Source organism: Musa acuminata, chromosome BXJ2-2, assembly GCF_036884655.1.
Source record: "Musa acuminata AAA Group cultivar baxijiao chromosome BXJ2-2, Cavendish_Baxijiao_AAA, whole genome shotgun sequence".
Taxonomy (NCBI): Eukaryota; Viridiplantae; Streptophyta; class Magnoliopsida; order Zingiberales; family Musaceae; genus Musa; species Musa acuminata.
In genome coordinates this window covers 29,131,091-29,151,310 of record NC_088339.1, presented here as the reverse complement: position 1 = coordinate 29,151,310, position 20,220 = coordinate 29,131,091, and the positions used below count along the sequence as shown (strand labels likewise).

General features: G+C 43.5%; 2 protein-coding genes and 1 long non-coding RNA gene across 6 annotated transcripts; 2 read left to right on the top strand and 1 right to left on the bottom strand.

The window, feature by feature from the left end:
- Positions 1-607: 607 nt before the first annotated feature.
- Positions 608-2,956, top strand: LOC103975541 (alpha-1,3-arabinosyltransferase XAT2). 4 transcript variants are annotated; one of them, XM_065096468.1, is made up of 5 exons: positions 608-840; positions 938-973; positions 1,088-1,171; positions 1,288-1,386; positions 1,558-2,956. In XM_065096468.1, the coding sequence occupies exons 1-5, from the start codon at positions 696-698 to the stop codon at positions 2,727-2,729; spliced, it is 1,536 nt and encodes a 511-aa protein (XP_064952540.1). In that variant the 5' UTR covers positions 608-695; the 3' UTR covers positions 2,730-2,956. The 4 variants fall into 4 exon arrangements, with proteins under 4 accessions (XP_064952540.1, XP_009388807.2, XP_009388808.2 ...); XM_009390532.3 differs by having other exon boundaries at positions 1,285-1,386; XM_009390533.3 differs by having other exon boundaries at positions 609-840; positions 1,555-2,956.
- A 3,527-nt stretch (positions 2,957-6,483) lies between these two features.
- LOC135583518 (proline-rich receptor-like protein kinase PERK8) lies at positions 6,484-11,227 on the bottom strand. Its single transcript, XM_065096466.1, has 9 exons — positions 10,573-11,227; positions 9,365-10,382; positions 8,701-9,111; positions 8,513-8,599; positions 8,341-8,411; positions 8,165-8,241; positions 7,896-8,043; positions 6,873-7,034; positions 6,484-6,793 (listed from the first exon to the last, which is right to left on the bottom strand). The coding sequence occupies exons 2-9, from the start codon at positions 10,128-10,130 to the stop codon at positions 6,608-6,610; spliced, it is 1,908 nt and encodes a 635-aa protein (XP_064952538.1). The 5' UTR covers positions 10,131-10,382; positions 10,573-11,227; the 3' UTR covers positions 6,484-6,607.
- A 1,907-nt stretch (positions 11,228-13,134) lies between these two features.
- On the top strand, positions 13,135-18,025 carry LOC108952181 (uncharacterized). The gene is made up of 2 exons (XR_001976770.2): positions 13,135-13,718; positions 17,772-18,025. It is a non-coding gene; the product is annotated as an uncharacterized LOC108952181 (long non-coding RNA).
- Positions 18,026-20,220: the final 2,195 nt, after the last annotated feature.

Sequence of the window (20,220 nt, the reverse complement as noted above, 5' to 3'; positions counted from 1 at the left end):
TCTAATGGTGGGAGGACAGGCACAGAGTCGGTAGGGGCATTTCGACGGTACATTTTGCTTCTTCTTCCTGCGTCACCTGTCATGCATTTGAAGCAAGTGACTCGAGGAGCATTGCAGTAAAAGCTGGGAAGATTCTGCTTTCTCTGCACCTTTTTGTACCCACCACCCTACTCAATAATTGCACGAGCTGATCACTCCCTCCTACATCTTACATCCAACGTATTATTGGATTCCAAAATCCTTTGCTCTGCTTCTTCTAGTTTCTCTAGTTGGACCAGAAGACCTGAGTTGGCCATCCCCCCGGTTGGAACAATTCTGCTGCATGTGTATCTTCAGTGAAGTAAATGGTAGCAGTGAAGCTCCATCATCCTTTCCTGCTCCTTCTCAGGAATAGAATTACGTCTAACCCGGTCCAAGTCGCTCCAACGTCAAGCCGGTGGACCCACGCCACTCGCAAGCATGCAAACCAAGATGTGGAGGAAGAAGAAGAAGAAGAAAGGGTGGAAGTGGCCTCCTGTTTGAGGAGTCAAAATTACATATTTGGTCCTTGTCACACTCACCCATTCCCTATGACTCATACCTATGACTCATACCCATAGTCATTATATGTCCCCAAACTCTGCGCCTTTTTGTTGTAGAGGCTGCCGTCTTGCTCGGTTACGAGCAAAGAGAGGAGCGGTGCTGCAGCAGAGCCGATGAAGATGGGCTCCAAACTGAAGCTGGCAAGGAATGGCAACCAGTCGCGAAGATTGAGACTCGTGATGCTCCTCGTCGGATGCTTCCTGGTCACGATGACCTATTTGGTGGCGTCTAAGCCTCGGGGACTAGTTCGCTCGAGCTGTAAGCTACGCACTTCCTTTCGCTTTCCCCTTCGTCTATGTTGTCACTGCTAATTCCTTGTTCTTGAGCTAATAACCCGCGCTGATTCGTGTTGCAGTCGGTTTTAGGACATCGATGCCGACTCCAATATCAGGTATTGTGCGGATCTCGGATGCTTTACTCTTATGCAGGGCATGGGAATGCTATTTTGAGCTCGTACTTGGCGTTGGTTGTCTGAAAGGTTTTGGCTTTGTTCATCTTTCTTTAGGTGACGATGTGTTGAATGGAGATGAGAACGGAAGGCATTCCACTGCTTCGGGAGGGAAAGATCCACAAAACTCTCAGGCATCAGGTAATCTACTTGCGCTTGTGTTCCATATTCATCGGCTGATATGCAATTCCCTTTCCCTTTTGAAAGGCGATCTAGCTTGAAATCTGTAAAAGCTAACAGTGCTCCGCATGCAGCAGAAAGCAATGATGAGAAAGAGAAGAGTATCCAAGGAGAAAAGAATGCCATCGTTGTTGACTCCACTTCGCAGGAAGTAGCAAGAACTCATGAACTAGCAGGTATTATATCATGTCAATACTTGGAACATTAAATACTTGGAAGCATAAATATTCCTAATCATGAGATAGATATTATTACCATAAGTCATACCTCACTAAAAAGAACTGAATCCCTTTATCTATTCTGTTCGACTCTTAACCCTTCCTAAATCTTTTTTTGATGCGAAGAAGGAGGTGAGCAAATCCAAACTCTGGAGAGGAAGTCATCATGTGATCTTTCAGACGAACGAGTAGATATCTGTGAATTGTATGGAGATATCAGGATTCCCGGGAACTCTTCGTCTGTCCTGTTCATGCAGTCAGCCAACAACACAGAGCACAAAGAAGCATGGCGAGTCCATCCATATCCTCGCAAGGGAGATGAGACCTGTCTCCGCGAGGTTAGAGAACTCACCATCAGAGCCACCAGCGAAGCCCCTCGATGCACCGTCCACCACAATGTTTCCGCCATAGTCTTCTCCGTTAGCGGGTACACCGGGAACCTCTTCCACGACTTCAGCGACCTGCTTGTTCCTCTATTCGTGACCGCCCGCCAGTTCGACGGGGAGGTCCAGTTCGTGGTGACCGACTTCCGGCGCTGGTGGATCAACAAGTACCGTCTTGTGCTCCAGAGGCTGTCCAAGTACCCGGTGATGGACTTCGACGGCGACGAGGAAGTGCACTGCTTCAAGCAGGTCATCGTAGGCCTTCGGGCGCACCAGGAGTTCCAAATCGACCCGGCGAGAGCTCCCAATGGCTACACCTTGATCGACTTCACCAGATTTATAAGGAGCACCTACTCGTTGCAGCGAGAAACGGTGAACAACATCGAAGACCTCGCTGCGAGGAAGCCAAGGCTGCTGATCATCGCGCGGAAGAAAACGCGAGCGTTCACCAACGTCGGCGAGATAGTGGCAATGGCGGAGGGGTTGGGTTTCGAGGTGGTGGTCGACGAAGCAAATGTGTCATCCGACATGGCTCAGTTCGCGCGGACCGTCAACTCCTGCGACGTGATGATGGGGGTGCACGGCGCTGGCCTCACCAACTTTGTGTTCCTGCCGCTGAACGCCACCATGATTCAGATTGTTCCGTGGGGTGGGCTGGAGTGGATGTCGATGCTGGATTTTGGGTACCCTGCGATGGCCATGGGGCTCAAGTACCTGCAGCACAGCATTACCATAGAAGAGAGCACTCTGACGGAGCAGTATCCAAGAGACCACCGTGTGTTCACGGACCCTATGTCGTTCCACGGCAGCGCGTTCAAAGTCGTAAGGTCGACGTTCATGAAGACCCAGAACGTGAAGCTCGATGTGAACAGGTTCAAGGGTGTTCTGTGGGAAGCACTGCAGAACATGATCCAGTAGCAGAGGGAGGCGGCATTTCTTCTCGGCATTTCTTCTCTCGATTCTTTCTGCCATCGGTCGGTCAGTCTACTTCAGAACAAATTAGATGTAGTTTTGAGTTAGCTACAAATCGTAGCGAACGTCACTCTTCTCAGGGTGATGCCTCTGTTCACTTGTGTGAAGTTTGCACGATACATACCATGTGTTCGACCAAATTACCGACAATCTTGGACTCCGTTATTGTTCTATAGCTCTTTCATTGGGGCAATAATTCTTCCTCAAAAGTAGTATTTCCACCATAAATACCAAGAAAAGTATGAAAGAAAAGAGTCATAGGTTCCAAGTCTTCAAGCAGAACAAAGGTAAAAGGGATACGCGAATGCAAGGCACTGTAACATATCAACATTTGGTGCTCCTTCGTGTTCGAAGTGTTTGGCATGGGAGATCACATGCGGCGGCCGACAATTCTGGTGGCCTTCGCAGAATGTCTTCTAAGTCAAGAGCTCGATGGCTGCTTGTGCAGGAGCCTGAGGTTTGCAGTCTTCTTTCATGTTGCTGCTGCCCCATGGCCGTGAGACATGGAGCAGAAAACATTGAATGATTTCGTCAAACAAAATGCGACGACTCGTCCTTTCACTCCGTTGTCTCCATGTAAGCCACCGACGAGACATTGCAAAGGTCACGGACTCGTGAAACTGTTTGGCTGTGACTGGTAGTTTTGAAGGAAGGTTGGCAGGAATGGCTGCTGCCGTTTGGTAAAGAGGCTGATGAACGTGAAGATCCAGTGGAAAGACAAACATAACGACATTTTCTTATGCATGACTTGATAGAAAAGTATCTTTCCTAAAATTGTTTAATCATCAAGTAAGATTCCAATTTCCTTTCCGAGGAATTCTTGATTCACTCTTATTCAACTTTTGTTCTTGGATATTGGCTTCTGTAAGTCTCGTTCTCACTGTTGAAGAACGACACAATGGAGAGTTCGATATGCTTTCCCGTTTACTCAATGCTCTGTTTTGCTAGTTCTGCTGGGAAGCTTAGAGGACTCAGGCTTAGCAACCGAATGATGGGAAGGATACACTCCTTTCATTATAATACTCAAGATAACTACAGCTCTTTCGAGGAAGATGATGCACATACCTCCACATGGCTTTTAAGCCAGAACGGGAAGGGGCCTCAATCTCTGTTGCTGTCTTCTCTAGCCATTCCTTCCGCTGTGTTCTACATCTCTCTGTCTCGATGTTATCTTTGGAGTGTTTAGCAGACTTATTTGCGAATGATGTGCAGCCGCGACACCGGCCATCCCCACCTCGATCATTTAATGCTGCTCTAACGTGCTGCCGGATCAGGTTTTATGTGCATGGCATCTGAGACAGAGTAAGCTGCTCTCGTGGTTAGACCAGCTTTGTCTCAGCGTGTTAGTCGGCTATGAACGCCAGAACAATCTGATGCTTGAAGGAGGAGCCTCAGAGTCCCTGAGAAGTTACTCAAGCAACCTTCTCCCTCCCGGTCTATCTGATCCCGGCAACTCATCTAGTAGCAGAGTGGTGAGTTCTTCTTGGCAACAGGCTCTCTCTGTCATCGACTACAAGGGAGCGTTTGGTAGCTGGTGCTACTCGAACTCCTCCTTGGTCGAACAAGGTGATGGACTGCCATGTAGCAGCAGCAACCACTTGAACTTGGACCCTGAGGACGACTGTGATGCTTCGAAGCGATTCAGCTTCGATATGACCCCTGGCACTGTTGATTCTTGGCTAATCGAGGACCGAAGTTATGCTGAGATGGTAAGTGCCTACAGTTCTATGGGCGGTCGAGTGGAAGGTAAACGATATCATGGTGCCCCCGAGGTTGGAATCCTACAACGAAGCATCACACAAGCGAGAAGGCCACCAAAAGCGCCCATTCATGGTGCTTCTGTTCATCTTGATATCCTATAATTCAAATAATGATCTGTGATCGACAAAGATTTCATTGCAATCGTCAATGCGGGAGGGTGAAATGCCAAGTCCCAAGAAGCAATGCGGTGGTAGCAGAACGACCAAGAACAAGCAGAGTCCATCAAAGCATCCCCAGGGTGCTGCAGCAAAGGTGTTTACTTTGGTTACCATTTCAAGTTGAAACATCTGAAGGTTCTAATAACTCTATCGACAGGTAATTTGTGGTTGCAGAACGCCTTAGGGTTCTTCAAGATATTGTGCCCAGTGGGGCAAAGGCGTGCGTGCCTTTCATCAATCTTACCAATATCTAATTGTCTTATATCCCTTCTAATTGTTCGTGCAATTTTCACAGGCCATGCTCGAAAAGGCCATTAACTATGTGAAGTTCCTTCAGATGCAAGTGAAGGTAATTGACTTCACTGAGAATTCGAGTTTCTCTCTACTCGTCCTCTATCATATACTTCTGTGATCAGTGAGAGAGATTTCTGATTGCCGTGCAGGTGTTGGAAACCGATGAGTTCTGGTCTGCACAAGGGGGGAAAGCAGCTGAAGTAAAGGAGGCTATTGATACCATCTTTTCTACTCACGGAGGTAGAAACATATAGAATCTTTGTTGAGACGTAATATTAGCTGACACACAACTCTAAACAGCCTCAGTTTGATGAGTTCTGCACGTCAAGAAAAATACAGTGAAGCCTACCTTCTTCCCTTTTGGTAGGTAATGCTCAAATTCTCCTTGTAACTTGAGACTCTTCCATCGAGAAAATAATTCTAAAACCAGCATCAGCTTCTATCTCTACTTGTAATCATCAACGCGATGCAATGAAATAAAGAGACGATGCATAAGTCCGACGGAAATGCCAGGGGCTTGCAAACTAGTGTTCTTCTCTTTCTTTGTAGGAGTAGCAAAGAGGTCAATCAAATACATGGGTGCGAATCGAAGCCAAAATAGAAAAGCACCATCTGGGGACGAAACCCTGAAAGGAGGATTCAACCTCCTGCCTACTTCCAGGAGAAGCTACTTATCCTTGAACACTGTGCTGCTGGTTTGACTTCTGAGGGCGAGGAGGGTCGAAAAGTCAGACTGCCGGAAAGCACAAGCATCATCGAACGACGACCGGTGTAATTGGACTTGTTACACTATCTTATTCAGCAAAAGGTATTTTTGGTGAAACCATTGACCACTGCGATGCCGATGTGTAGGGGGGAGAGGAGAGACAGAGATAATAGTTCTCTTTGTGGTTCAGAGAGAGAGAGAGAGAGAGAGAGAGAGAGCAACTCTCTTTGTGGTTCAAGATGCAGATGATCCATCACATCACCGGAGCGGTGTCAGGTTCATACGTCTCCCCGTACCACCATTAAAAGTTCACATAAAACTGTGTGCAATCAACCCAAATGCATTGCCTTGTAGCAGAAGGATCCGTTCATGAAGCTACAGCCAATAGTAAGCAACAAAATACATACCATCAGATATGAAAGGAATGGATGACTGATTCCTCGACTTCTAAACATCCAAGTCAGGTTAATGGAAGCAGCCAGTATACACTAGTACAGAGACAATGCTAAATTAGATAGCTATCTTTCTAAAGGTCTCTCTGTTCAAAAGATAGTGTAATATGCTCCTTCTTCCTCATGCAGCAGTCACTGTTCTGATGGCATAATGGATCCTGCAAAGATAAGTTTGATTGATTCAACTATTTGCTGAAACATTAACTAAACAACAAGATTCTCACTAAAAATTCAACTTCTAAAGTGGCATAAGAATCTACCTCCGCATGCCTAAAACAGCTTCCCCTGAATGTTTCTGGTAGTAGGAACAGACAAGGGAATAAATAATATACCAAGAAGCATCAAATGTGCATTAAAAAAAATGAAGAACTCGAGTCCAATCTGGATTTCGGAAAACCACTATACAAAAGGAAGAAACAAATTTCTCATTGGCAAGTCCCCTATATGACCTATTTACACATCTCTTTGACGACTCCAATTATACGGGCTGTAATCAGAACTAGAATCATGGCTCCCAAATGCCAAATGCTGAAATATTCTGATATCAGCTGAATGAGCTACGTTGAACACTTCACTTTGCCCCGGTGTGACACCATTGTTAAGATCAATATCAGCAAGGCTATCAAGAACTCTGACCACCTGTAGCAAGAACAAGTTTGCTTAGGATGCATCGAAATGTATTCGTTTTACATGTTGATTTATAGTGTTTCATCATAACCTTTCCCATCTGAGGCCTCATTGCTGCTGAGTGACGGGTGCATGCTGCTGCTGCTTCGATCATACGGAACATTTCAGTTTCGTCATAGTTCTTCTCAAGTCTAGGGTCATGGAGTTCTCCAAGTTCTCCAGTTTCAAGTGCACGGGAAAGTAGTGGTCGTGCCTGGAATTTCATTAGCAGTTAATGAAGCAGATTCCTATTTTTTGAAACCGAGACAAGAGAAAAGGTGACTTAGAGGATGATGTAGTAAAGCCAGACAAATCTATTTTTTTGCATACTAGTAACTAAAACAATGCTCTGGAGCATGTCGTCTAGCCAGCACAATTTTCATTCCAGCATCGGAGATTGAGGACAGGTGTTTTTGCAGGTGTTATAGCACTTCTAATCAGTCAAGAGTCAACCCATTTTCTCTAGTAGTACATGGTTCGTTTTAGTTTCAAAGTAGAGGGACCCTGCTTGTCTGATGCAGGTCCGACCAAACACCAAATATAACAATTGCACTATCAGCAACGGAATACTAGTTATCAAGCACATAGCAGGTTATCAGTCATCCTCTACTATGAGATACCAAAAAGAGTCTTAACCTCTACAAAGTGAAATCCTAGAGATTTAAACCTTTCAATTTCGCAATTACCTGGCTTTGATATAGTTCTCATTTGGCACTAGATAAACCTTATGGCTAAAAGAAAATTGTAAGCCTGAAGCAACTGCTACTTGTCCAGGTGAAAGACTACTAATCAGAAAATTTTTGCTTTTAGTTTATGGCATACTTTAATATGATCTAGTAAAGTATGTGAAGAACGAGGACTTCTGTTGCCTGATGCAATCTTGGTAGCTGGTATACATCAACTCAAGCACCAAATTCAAGTGATGTTTATGATTATTTGACTCGCCCCTACACTTCAAGGTCATAGTGAAATTTGAAAGAAAAAAAAATCCAAAAAATGCTGTTGTTTAAGCTACTTTATTAACTTGATGACACGAGCAAACAAAGTTTGGGAAACTTCAAATTTTAGAACTCACCCACTCAACAAGGCTCTCATCGCCCAAAGGCCTTGTGCTGTCAACAGGCTTTCGTCCGGTAATAAGTTCCAGGAGCACAACCCCAAAAGAAAAGACATCAGATTTCTCAGTCAACTTGCCACTTGATGCATACTCTGGAGCCAAATAACTAAAGGTACAAAACAGTGTCAGACTGATTATGCCCATAGGTAAAAGAGCCATGAGACTACAATCAATTACCAAAACCATTTATAGATTAAAGATTTGCAACTATGACATGGTTCACCTACCCAAATGTCCCCATCACACGTGTAGTTACATGTGTACAAGCATCAACAGCTAACCTTGCAAGCCCAAAATCAGAAACCTAGTTCAAAGTGACAATTCGGTCATGACACTAATTACAATCAATATAAGATAATTAATATTTTCTTTTCCAAACAAATTACACTATAATGAAAATAACCTGAGCTTCAAAGTTGTTGTCCAATAGAATGTTGGAAGACTTTATATCTCTATGAATAATCCGGGGATGACCTGGTTAAAATTCCAACAACGAATGTAAAAAGGACGATCTACAGCTGTCAAATTTAATAGACATTAATATGTTGCCCGTAAGTATCAATTTGTAATCTTACAATCCTCATGCAGGTACGCGATGCCACGAGCTGCACCAGCAGCAACCTTCACCCTGGTGGTCCAATCCATTACTGGCCTTCCCTTCCCTGATATTGCAGAAATAGTATTCCAATTGAGCCTCAGATAACTAAATTAATTATTTTTAGAAACTATGACACAAAGTTTTAATAAACAAAGTATGCTGTACCATGAAGATGAGATTCAAGTGTTCCGTTAGGCACATAGTCATATACAAGCAATCTTTGTTGTTCAAATATGCAGTACCCTACAAGAGAAACCAAATGACGATGGTGCACACGGCTGATGATCTCGACTTCAGCTTTGAACTCACGTTCCCCCTGTCCACTGTCAACTTTTAATCGCTTTACCGCTACTTCTCTTCCATCAGGTAAGCTCCCTTTGTAAACCGAACCAAACCCACCCTCGCCTAATATATTTAGAGGTGAAAAGCCATGGGTTATCTCGTACAGCTCTTCATACGAGAACCACACTGTTGAGCTAGATATTGTTATATCAGGTAGTGAGTTCATCCTTCCAATGCTTCCAGACTTGTTGTGATGTACAAGAGGAGCCGATGGGGACCTTGGAAGGGATGAATCTGACAAGTAAAATGAAGTGAGGTTACTGAAATTGCCATATGGTGTTAGAGCATATCTGAATTATCAATTGTGGTAGCTGACTGGCCCAAGAAAATTCCAGTAATTTCAGAGGGTCCTATGTCCAAAACCTCAAATAAAAAGTCTTTTTGAGAATATAATTCAAGACTATTAACAATGATTTATGAAACTCACAAGAAACAATCAACAACACAATCAATCTGAGTTTAAAAACTGAAAGGCACTGAGCATTACCTGACATTATTGAAGATGTAAATGGTGAAGGCATGACAAACCCTGCATTATATCCTGAAACTGGTTTTCTCCTCTTCCTCATGATGAACACAACCAGTCCTGCTATACAAAGCATCACGAAAGCCGCAACTGCTCCAATAGCTACAACAGATGCAGTATTCAATCCACCACCTCCCTGTCCAGAATCTGAGCCAGGACCCGGGCGACTGTGGGAAACCGGGATAACTGGAGTAGCGATAATGCCTGGAGGAGCAATGGAAGAGGGTGATGGGGGAGAAAGACCAAGCTGGTTAGGAGTTGTACCACCAGAAGAATTACTGCGTGGAGATGTAGTAGGTGGCGATGCATGTTTAGGTGGTGGCTTCGAAGGCGGACTTGGGGATGCTGATGGAGGAGAAGGTGGGGAAGGCGCACTCTTAGGTGGTTTAGCCGATGGCACCGGTGGAGGAGAACCTGAGGGTGGAGATGGCGACGCCGGAGGAGTTGGGGAGCCAGAAGATGGTGGAGGAGATGGTAACGAAGGAGGTGGAGGGGCAGCAATGGAAGTCGGCGGAGGAGACAATACTGGTGGTGGGGGAGACGCAGAAGGTGGGGGAGACGACGATGGCACCGGCGGCGAGGGGCTAGTGACAGGAGGGGGCGAACTGGCGATGGGTGGTGGTGGAGAAAAAGTGGAAGGAGGTGGTGCGCTAGAAACAGGAGGAGGAGGAGAAGCTGAGGAAGACGGAGGAGTCGCTGACGGAGAAGGCGGAGGGGAGGATGACATCTTTCACCACAAGTTGCGCTTTCTTCCTATCTTCTCTGTAACCAAATCAAGCTCTAATGACCCATTAACCATCTTGCAGCAATAAAATCAACGTCATTCCTCGACCTCTCAACTGTTTCTCTCTTTTCTTTCGTTCTCGTGGAAAGCAACTCCAAAATTTCTTGCTTTCAGAATGTTACGGAATCAGCAAAACCTCAAGAACCAGATCTTCCAGATCGACTGCGGGAAAAAAAACTCTTGATGTATCTATCTCTGCAAACAGAGCCAAAAACAGCGAAAATATCAATTAAATCGTCAAATCAAGTGAAGAAACCCAAAATTTGTATCATCAGACGCCAGAATCAGAAACTCAAAGCCACGAAATCCAAATCAGAAACTCCAGTGGAAAATGATCCGCCAAAAAAATCTCAACTTTTGTCGAACAAACCCCGCAAGGTCGTACCTTTACCAAAATTCCCTCGCCAGGCCAAGGATGATCTGCGTCCGAACTCAAGTCCAAGACCCCGGACATCTATAGCGTTCGGAATTCCAACAAGCAATCCCCAGTTTTCCTGAACAAAGCCGCCAAGATCCCACCTTTCCCCGAGATGGCACAGCTGAAGGACAAACCTTGAAGAACACGGATCGTAAAAGACGAAAACAGTACTCCCCAATCTGCCGTCCGAGTGTAGCACATCTCAGGAAACAAATAGCCGAACTAAAACTGAAAATTCCAAATGCTCAAAGCTCTGGACAAGTAGATCTCACCTCCTCCTCTGTTCCTTATCTCAACTTGGAACAGAACATCAAAAGGTCTCAACAGTGTGCAAGTATCGAGTCATTTTCCACTCACTGTCAGTGAAGGAAGAATCCACCGCACATTTTTGTCACGTTAGTTCTTTTTTTTTCTGCCGGAGAAAAATTGGCGCTCCCTGTGAACTTACCTCCCAAGTTCCCGTCTTCCCACCTCAAGGACCAGGCTTTCCTCCATGCGTCAGGAAGCGAAGACTTCTCAATTATTGCTTCGCTTCGATTCGATTATTGTTTTACCTTATGCCGAGAATTAAAGAATACGTCCTCCAAAGTCAGTTCGCTGACACGGGAAAGATATTTTTCCTGTTCTTGGCATTAATATTGGCAAGCCTAAGTATAGCACACACCCACTCATCGTATCTGCTTTCAATGCCTGAGAAATTATATGCAGCAGTCCGTTTCATCGTCGACGGAGACGACTCAAAACTTCAATCTCTTCGGAAGGAAGATTTGTGGATGAAGAAACATCAAAAGGGAAGCCTCAGACATAATCCATCTTCTTTTATCTCTGCATAAAGTGTTTTGGGAAAATACTGCGGTGTTATGGATCAGCGATTAAACGATACATGATGAACTCTAAGAAAAGTTGGGGGTGCGACTGCCGGTCTCTGGCCAATGGCCTCCCCCCACTTGGCGATGTGTTTGTCGAGCCATGTGCCCCTATTTCTACGTCGAAGGACAACACGTTCAACCATGCAGTGCTACACAAGGCATTGACTCTTCGTTTTCCATTCCTGCAAAGGGCTCCATTTCTATTCTGCATCCAACCATGGATAAGAAGGATGAGAGAGCCCGACCGTGATGCTGTTCTGATGGTGCCATGAACTCACCACCTTCAAGGGAATCCGTCGTCTCGAGGCATCCTTTTCCCAAAGTTCTCGCACAACTTGCAAGATAAAGATAAGGTAGGCATGTATTCGACCCTTCGATTGATTCCCGGCTTCCCCTCGAACGCCAAATGGAGACTGCTACTTTGGTGCGCGATGCATCTCCCTCTAGTGGAAGATAATATGGATTTTGTGACAGTGAAGACCTCGATATCCATGTTAGTCTTTTAACAAAGTTCGATTACGAAGATGAATACTACTATGGGCTTCAACCCCTTCGATGTTTGGGCCGTTAGTTACAGGCCCACGTATAGACCGTCCCTAATTATGCATCTTTTGTATCGAGGGTATTAGTAAACTTTATGCTGTGACTAAGGAGTTCGTACGGCTTGATCCAACGGGTGATGTCTAAGATCATCTCGGGGATGAGGTCTTCGCCTGATCGATTTAAGCTCGGATTTGGTTGGGATGTGTCTCTTAAGCGAGCCTGCCACCTTTGTCGTCGTTGGATTCTTGCACACCAGCTTAGGTCGGGATGGGGAGGGAAATTTGACTTAGGCCCCTCCAAAAATCAAGTTAGTGGAATGCTCTTGTCCAATGTCCTTTCCCTTGTCAAATGTTGGCAAAGGGCTTTTATCATAGTGCTTGGGGGTCGACCGTACGCGACCCTCGCATGGTGGTTGACTCCCTGAGCGACAAGTGTGTATCTTTGGACGTTCACCACTCGAGATATGTGGAATGGTGCCACATGGCATCATTCCAAGCTTTCCGACACGATCCTTGTTGAGGTGACATTGGTTAGTGTAGCCTCAGACGGTGTGAGAGGAGAACAGTCGTCATCCCGAATTCCTAGTGGCACACCCAACGTGGTGCTGCGTCTGCCTCCCGAGGCTTTGCGCTTAGGCTGGCAGGCGAGGGTCGTATCCACGTGACGGAATCCATAATATGGAGAGAGAATTTAACAGATATAATTATCCTAAGGAAATCTTATATTATAAGAATGATCATATTATTTATTGGCTCCATCCATCGTAAAATAGTTACTTTTAGTATTATAATCCTTATATATTTTTTTAAAATTATTTTAAGATATTAATATTTTTAGAATATTAATATTTTATTTTCATATGCAGCGATCCCAATGTAATATTTGAAAGTGTAGATATGTTAAAGGATAAATAATTATAGAAGGTAATATGTAATTAACCCTATTAATTCACATAAATATAAATTTTTTATTATTTTTAATTTTTATTTATTTATTTTATTTTAAAAAACTCAGAAATTGACTAAAGAAACTGATTGTTCGTTCATATTGCAATATTATAATTATATTCCTTCTTTTGTGATATAATCATATTGGCGTTTTACTTCATTTTTAGTGTTTTCAAAAGAATATGCCATATTTTAAAGAATCCAATATTTGGAACCCTTATTGTATTATATTCAATAATATTTATTTAGGTTTTCTGGAGTGAGAGCGTCGATTCAACTCATGTTCTTCATTCGTTATGTGGGCCCGAGGAAATCGTCCAGCATTCTCTTCCCTCTTCCATCGATCTGCCTTCCTTCCTCTTTTATACATTACATCACATCACGACCACGCCGACGGCCACCACTGGAATATCTCGCTCTCGTTCGTTCTTGATCGTGCTCAGTTGCCCTCTCTTCGCCAGAGATGGTGAAGGAACCTCTTCAGACTGATTGGAAGGAGATGCTCCCCGGAAGAGACGACGGCGGAGGTCGAGGTCATGGCCGCAGCGCCTGGCGGGAGGGACGCCGCGCCGGCGGAGGCGTCGGAACTCGCGCATCTTTCCGATCACGTGCTGCGGGACAAGATCTAAAGGGTGCTGAATCATCTCTCGTCGGATATTCGGAGCCGGCTGGTCGATAGCGGCGCCAAGTTGAGGGCCAGCCTCCGCCAGATGCAGACGAGCTCGATCGGAGGAAGTTGTCCCATGTTCCCGAGGTACGCTTAATGGTTCCGTTGATGGATGTGTACGCAGACTGAGAGGAGAAAGGATTTGAGAGATTTTGTGCCTGATGACTATGAAGGGAGAGGACGGGGATCGGAATCTAGACTGTGGTAGACGACAATCGGATTGGGAGAATAAGAGGAAGAGTGCGTCGTCTGGGTTTTAAGTTCGGTAGAGCGTTAACGACAATGCGAGAGGATAGGGTTCGGGATCGGAAGTTCTTGAAAATATAGGGTTTCGTGTAGCAGTTTCGTGAAAAGAAGGTATCTTTCTGGTTCATTACTAGAAAGTTATATGAATTGGTGAATTACATAAGTTGATCATCGTGGACTCGAACAAATGACGGAAGGAGGTCGTAGCAAAAGCAATGGTTTGCTGTTGATGGCGGAAACATCGGTGACGACTTTGTCAGCCCGATGTGGTTCGGGGCGTGTGCACAAGTTGGACGAAGTATCGCCGAGATGCTCCTGAAGGAGTTGGATGGACTGGGGTCGGGAACGGGTTTCCTGATCCAAACCTTCGGACAGTACGTTAGCTGACCTTGAGGACAAAAGTAGTAAAAGATGGTTAATCAGTCAAAAATCCTTTCTTACCATGCTATGAATAACCTTTTATACCCGGTGTTACGGTAAGTAACTTTTTTAGCCGTGGCGTCGGGGCCGTCGCGGCTTGGTTCGGGTCCGGAAGACGGTGATCTCCGTGGGGGCGCTCCTCGAGCCCGCTGGATATCCGAAGGCGGTGATCTCCGAAGGCTTCGCACCTGCACAAAGGTCGGGTCGGGGTGCTCGACCCGACCCCTCCGACGATCCAGTTAGAGAAAGATGTGGAGGGGGTTTAGGAGGAGGAGAAACCTCCGTGTGTTGAGTGTGCGATTCCGTAGGGGTTGTGTGTCTCCCCCTCCCTTTTCTCTTTAGAGTTTGGGGGTATTTATAGATGAAGTTTGATGTTACCTGACGTGGTTGTCTGCAGGGCAGGACTGTACCTTCGGTGGCGTCTGACATTGCCACTGGGGTTGCGTGGGAGGCCGAGCTGCCGCAGGGTATGGCGAGCCTCGGGCAGTGTGTCGCTCAGGGGGTTGCTGTCATGGCGTGTCACATCGCCATTTTGACCCCTATCACCCGGTATAAGTAGTAAAGATGGTTAATCAGCCAAAAGTCTCCTCTTACCATACTGTGAAAAACCTTTTAGAATGGGTAGAAGAGGAAAGAATATTCCTTGTAATGTTCTAGAGGGTGCAGTGTAAAACTGCCTCACTTGTCCTTATAGGTGCGAAAGGGAGGCAATTTATAATCGATGTGTCGGACTTACGTCCACATAGGCAAACAAAGAGAGGGCAGACTCTGTTTATGCGCCTAACACGACTGCCACACATGTGGACATATGTTGGTTGATTATCGGCCCCACTCCCTCCCCCCCCCTAAAGATATACTTCGGGAGCTCTCATAGGAGGGATTTGAAGTGTGACATATGGTTTATCCGACATGTTAAGTTTATGCTTCTTCAATTGGTTGCATCAAGCGGACCTCGATGGGGGTCAAGGACACTCGACCTTTGCGTGTCGGGCGAACGCCAATATTAGGTCAACTCTGATACCAATTTATCATAACCCGACCTGATGGGATAACTGATATGTCAATTTCGTTAAGCTCAAACCATTCACCAAAATGATTAAGTTGAAATTAACATTAGTACACCCAGTAGACCCTTATAAATCATTTTAAGTTTCAATATACTTTCGATGGATTTAACCATGGTCTCATAGTCTAATTCTCTTTGTTTTTCTATGGCAAACAATTTTCTCTTTTGTTTCACTTTGGTTTTTCACAATTGAATTTTGTGATGGTACTTATTTTACTTTGGTTTATTTTGGACATTTGTCACACCACCAGAGCATACTAAATGTGCCAATTGTCTCGAGCAAGGAGTGTCATGCCATGACGTGGGGTTTATTGATACTTCTATGTCATGATGCAATTCAATGTCAAATTAGTTGGTATTACCCTGTGCTGATTGTCATTTGCCAAAATTTGACCTAGCCACATTAATAACCGTGGCATGCATCTGCATGGTGCTAATACCTTTCTCGTATCCTATGTTTTAAATTTGCTGAAATGTGTAATCAGCATGAATTTCCTTCTTGAGAATTGGTACTCGGTCTTGTATTGTGCTGGGAGTATAATACACCCTTTGCAAGGTAGTTAGCTTGTATCGGTTGACATGAGTCTTAAGGCTGGTGCTATACCATTCCATTTTGTATGCAGAAATAACTATACAGGCTTATTCTTTACAGATGTGTATAAATTATGCTAAATTTCCACTTAAATGTCAAGCTCTATAACTCAGTGTTACAGCAAAGGGATTACTCTAACCTTCATTTGAGTCACCACCACCGTGCTCGTCTTCATGCTGAAGTTGCAGTGTCACAGTTTGATTGCATGCTGAAATAAGTTTACAGGCTTATTCTTTACCACCGTAGATATGTTAACTACTGAAGACGTAGTGAAATGTTTGCACCCACCACCTGTAGCTGGTTCATCCAACTCCATGTCTTCCATTGTTGTCGAGGTTAAGCTTGTTGCTGCATCTGCATCTAATGCACCATAGACAGAGTCAACCAACTTGCCGATTGGTCGATGACCTATTTCCTTGTAATGAATTGTTGCTTTACCTGCATGTGCTTCTTTCTCATCTTTCTTTTCCTTCGGTGCCCGTGGAAGTATTGCTGCTTCTTTACCTACCATTCAAGTCTAATTACTCTAAGCTGGAGATTTACCAAGACATTAGATTCACCTTCACTTGATGAATACAAATAGCATTCACCTCCTTGAAGTGACTCGATCGCTTAGCTGTGCTTCCTCAAATGAAAGAGGTATACTTGGAAATCCACCTGTATCAAGTGCATCTTAAACTCCATAGATAACTAAGAATAGCCTCTATTGACATATGTACAAGTAGAAGCTGGCAGATTTCCAGAATAAGCCCAATCTTGTTCCTATTCTAAATCTCTGCCCCAAATCTGCACCTGCTTGTTGTGCAACTCCAGCATATGGAAATTAAGATGACCTGATCCAAATTGCAACTCCAACCAAACTTTATCTTCATCTTCAATCATTGTGCGTGTTTCCAATTCAAAAGCCACCAACAGGTCAACTTCTGCGAGCAGTTCCAATTGTTCAAACCTACATCTCTTAATCAACTAATATAGGTAGCATGGAGTCATCATGCTTCGAAATTCATTGCCATTAGTGCACAAAGGATAGGTCAAGGATTGGTATGGTCTTACTGCAAACCAGATGAGAGGAATTCAGTCGAACACCTTGTGAGTTGCATCTTTAATCCCAAGCATAGCATGTGTAGACTCTTAATTAGAACGCTAAGCTGAAGAGACTAGTGAGTACAAGAGTTATCTTTGCGTGCATCTTTAGATAACACAGCTAAGCAGAAGAGTTTCCTACAGTTCATATATATTTAGAACGCTAGCTTGCTAATGCAAGAGTTGGCATGTATGTGATATGTATTATTAGAAGGCTTTTGTTTCATTTTCTGAAAGGAACATGTACAGTACAGCTGGGTTCTAGCAATCTCTTGATTCCTTCATGAAAGTGACCTCCTTATCTCTTGTTTCTGCATGTGTGTGTATATGGCATTGCCTTCTGAAACTGTCGCTTCTATATATACGTCAATGAATAAGAAATTTCTCGTAGTTATAATAGCTCAGAATGTCACGTGCTAGTGACTATAATATATCTTTGTAATGTGAGACCAGTGCACAGTAATTTGAATTTACTGGCTTAATAGATATGGCCAGGGCACAGAATAGCAATTCTTGTCTTCTGCTTTGCTTTTAACACTTTTATGAAATCTAACTTTGTCCATAAGAACCAATGTGAGACCAGCGCACAGAATAGCAATTCTTGTCTTCTGAGTTGCTCTGCATTGCTTTTAACACTTTTACTAAATCTAACTTTTGTTTAATTTCTTGATGATACAAAGTTAGGTAGCATTCACATTCATGTTTGTATATGTTGAGCAGTGGCTTGTTTTAGGTACCTGCAAAGGCCCTCATCTGTGGCTGAATGACCAAGAGGAGACTATCATTTTTTCAATACCTACTTTTACAAGAAACTTAAGGAAGCTGTTTCACTCGAAGGATCATTTTTTTAAAAACATGTTGAGATGATGATTTTTGTAGTCTGGTTTTGCTAAATTAACTAGCTGTTTTAAGTATGGCAAGCCTTTTCAAAGACCTCTTGTGAACATCTACAAGAAGACTTTAAATAATGATCCATTGTTTTTCGAATTATTGTGTTTATTCAAGCAGAATCTTTATGGTTTTTCAGTCAAATTCAACTTTCTGCCGATTAGGCTCTTGTAGTGTTTAACAACATTCTCTGTAGTTGTGCAATTCAGCTTCCTTTGATGAATACCTGCTTGTCATATAGTAAGCACCCCATGGTTCCTCTTGGGCAATGCATTTTATGTTCTTTATGTCTGTTCATTATTTCTTTTGCTTGAATTTGTATTTTTACCTTAGGTATGACCAAATGGTTTTGGTCTGGGAAGATGATCAACACAGAGAGCAGGCGTGTGTGTGTGTGTGTGTGTGTGTGAGAGAGAGAGAGAGAGAGAGAGAGAGAGGCAACAAATGCCTAAATTGTATATGGTAAAAAAATTATAATCAAATATACATGTATTAGTTGCTATGAACTGCCATGCTGTGCCCTATTTTTACAATATTTTCCATGTCATTATACCCATATCTTGCCATGTACATGTCATGTTAGTGTCCATGCTTTATGTATGGTTTTGAACTCTATAACATGAAATATGGGATTCTCTATAAACCTAATATGCAGAAGCTAATTGCAGATATTTGAAGCAGGAATGAAACTACATAAATGAGAAATCTCTTCCTCTAGATCTTCCTAGTTCAGAAAAGATATGGAGACATATTTCATGTAGAATTGACAAGAAAAAAGTCATGGTAAATCTCTGCTATTGAGCTAGGAGAAATTATTAAGTATCTTTATCGTCTATTGCCTGTTTATCATGGCAGTTCCTATACTGTTTCTGCTATTTTGCTCCATCATAGAATGTAATTTTTTTATTTAGTTATACATCAGAACATAATATGTTGAGACAAGATTCTTGTGTTTCTTACCATTTTGTTGTTCTGTGGTGAGTATTTACTCATTTTCAAACCTGATATTAGTTATGACCCCTTTCTTAAATGAGATATAATAGTTGTCTTTATTCATGCAGTTGCTGATGCTTCCATTTTGGTGTATGAATAATCTGGGTGTAGGTGTAAATGAAGTTTACCTACAAGTGTTGCATGCACTGTATCATTTCTGCCAAAGTTCCTGTCCAAGTGTGTGTGCATGTGTGTAACCATTTCAAGAACATCTAGGCAAAACTTGGAATTGTCATGAACTTTAGAAGGCAGATGTAGTTAAGTAATATTATCAGGATGAAAATTAGAGAACAAGATGCTCAGTGTGGGGGTGTCGTAGAATGAAAAAATAGTGCATTAATTAGTATTTAAATGATGTAGAAGATTAGAGATCATGTGGCTTCTAGGTTTACTAGTACCAGTGATTTATTAATATTACTGTTCATAAGTTAATAAAAGGAATAATTTGAATTAGGTTTTATATGTTGACATTATATACTTGTGTCTTCAACCTATGCTTGTGTTTCATTCTTCTCTTTTGTGTCTAGTACACTACAAGACATTAAATTAGACATATTAGCTCCATGAGAGCTAGCTGATATTTTAGGAGTTTACCCACGGAAGATGATGGACATGAAGCTTTGATTGATTGACAACCTATTTGATTGACAGACATGATGCGTTGGAATCAGCTTAGTAGAGGCAGAATCTGGAGGAACAATAGTGCTGTAACCAGCATCGTGGTTCATTGATCTTTCCCTCACCACATCAAGATTATTTAAGCGACGCAGGAAAGCAGCAGGCCCTGGAGGAACAAACAGCAAGCATATGGCTCTTGGTTTGCTCTGTAATAATCCCAAGGGGTGGGGTAGGAATGCCTTCCAAACATCTACTGTGGCTGTAGCAGAGCCATTTTCTATGTGCTCGACGTTTTGCTTGATGCATGCATGATAGGGGGGACAGAGACGCTGCTGTATTTATTATATGCAGGTTGGTTAAGCAAGCTTCTCCAGCTTAAACAGATATGGTGGTGACAAAGAAATGGCGAGCTCGATGAGAAAGCCTTATCTATTATGCTCTTGTATTCGTCATATCGTTCGGACAAGGTTATTAAAGCTGTCAAGTTGGCTTCATGCTGGAATGGCACGTGCCTCTGCGACCACACAAGCTTCGGCCGACGCACACCATGTACATGATGCGATCGGAATGTTCCTGTGGGCATTTAAAGGTTGGCCGGACCCACCCACCACCGCCCACAGGATGATGGTAGCCAAGTACATGATGCGGTCTGAGGCTTCGAATTAGTGGCACCCAAACGCTGG

What these genes read in the sequence shown, in the direction of transcription:
- LOC103975541 (XM_009390531.3), top strand. Translation starts at nt 696, where the DNA reads ATGAAGATGGGCTCCAAACTGAAGCTGGCAAGGAATGGCAACCAGTCG. An exon ending in ACAAAACTCTCAGGCATCAG is followed by an intron (nt 1,172 to 1,284) that starts GTAATCTACTTG and finishes CTCCGCATGCAG; the next exon opens with CAGAAAGCAATGATGAGAAA. An exon ending in AAGAACTCATGAACTAGCAG is followed by an intron (nt 1,387 to 1,554) that starts GTATTATATCAT and finishes TTTGATGCGAAG; the next exon opens with AAGGAGGTGAGCAAATCCAA.
- LOC135583518 (XM_065096466.1), bottom strand. Translation starts at nt 10,130, where the DNA reads ATGTCATCCTCCCCTCCGCCTTCTCCGTCAGCGACTCCTCCGTCTTCC. An exon ending in ACAACAACTTTGAAGCTCAG is followed by an intron (nt 8,242 to 8,340) that starts GTTATTTTCATT and finishes ACTTTGAACTAG; the next exon opens with GTTTCTGATTTTGGGCTTGC. An exon ending in ATGAGAGCCTTGTTGAGTGG is followed by an intron (nt 7,035 to 7,895) that starts GTGAGTTCTAAA and finishes ATGAAATTCCAG; the next exon opens with GCACGACCACTACTTTCCCG.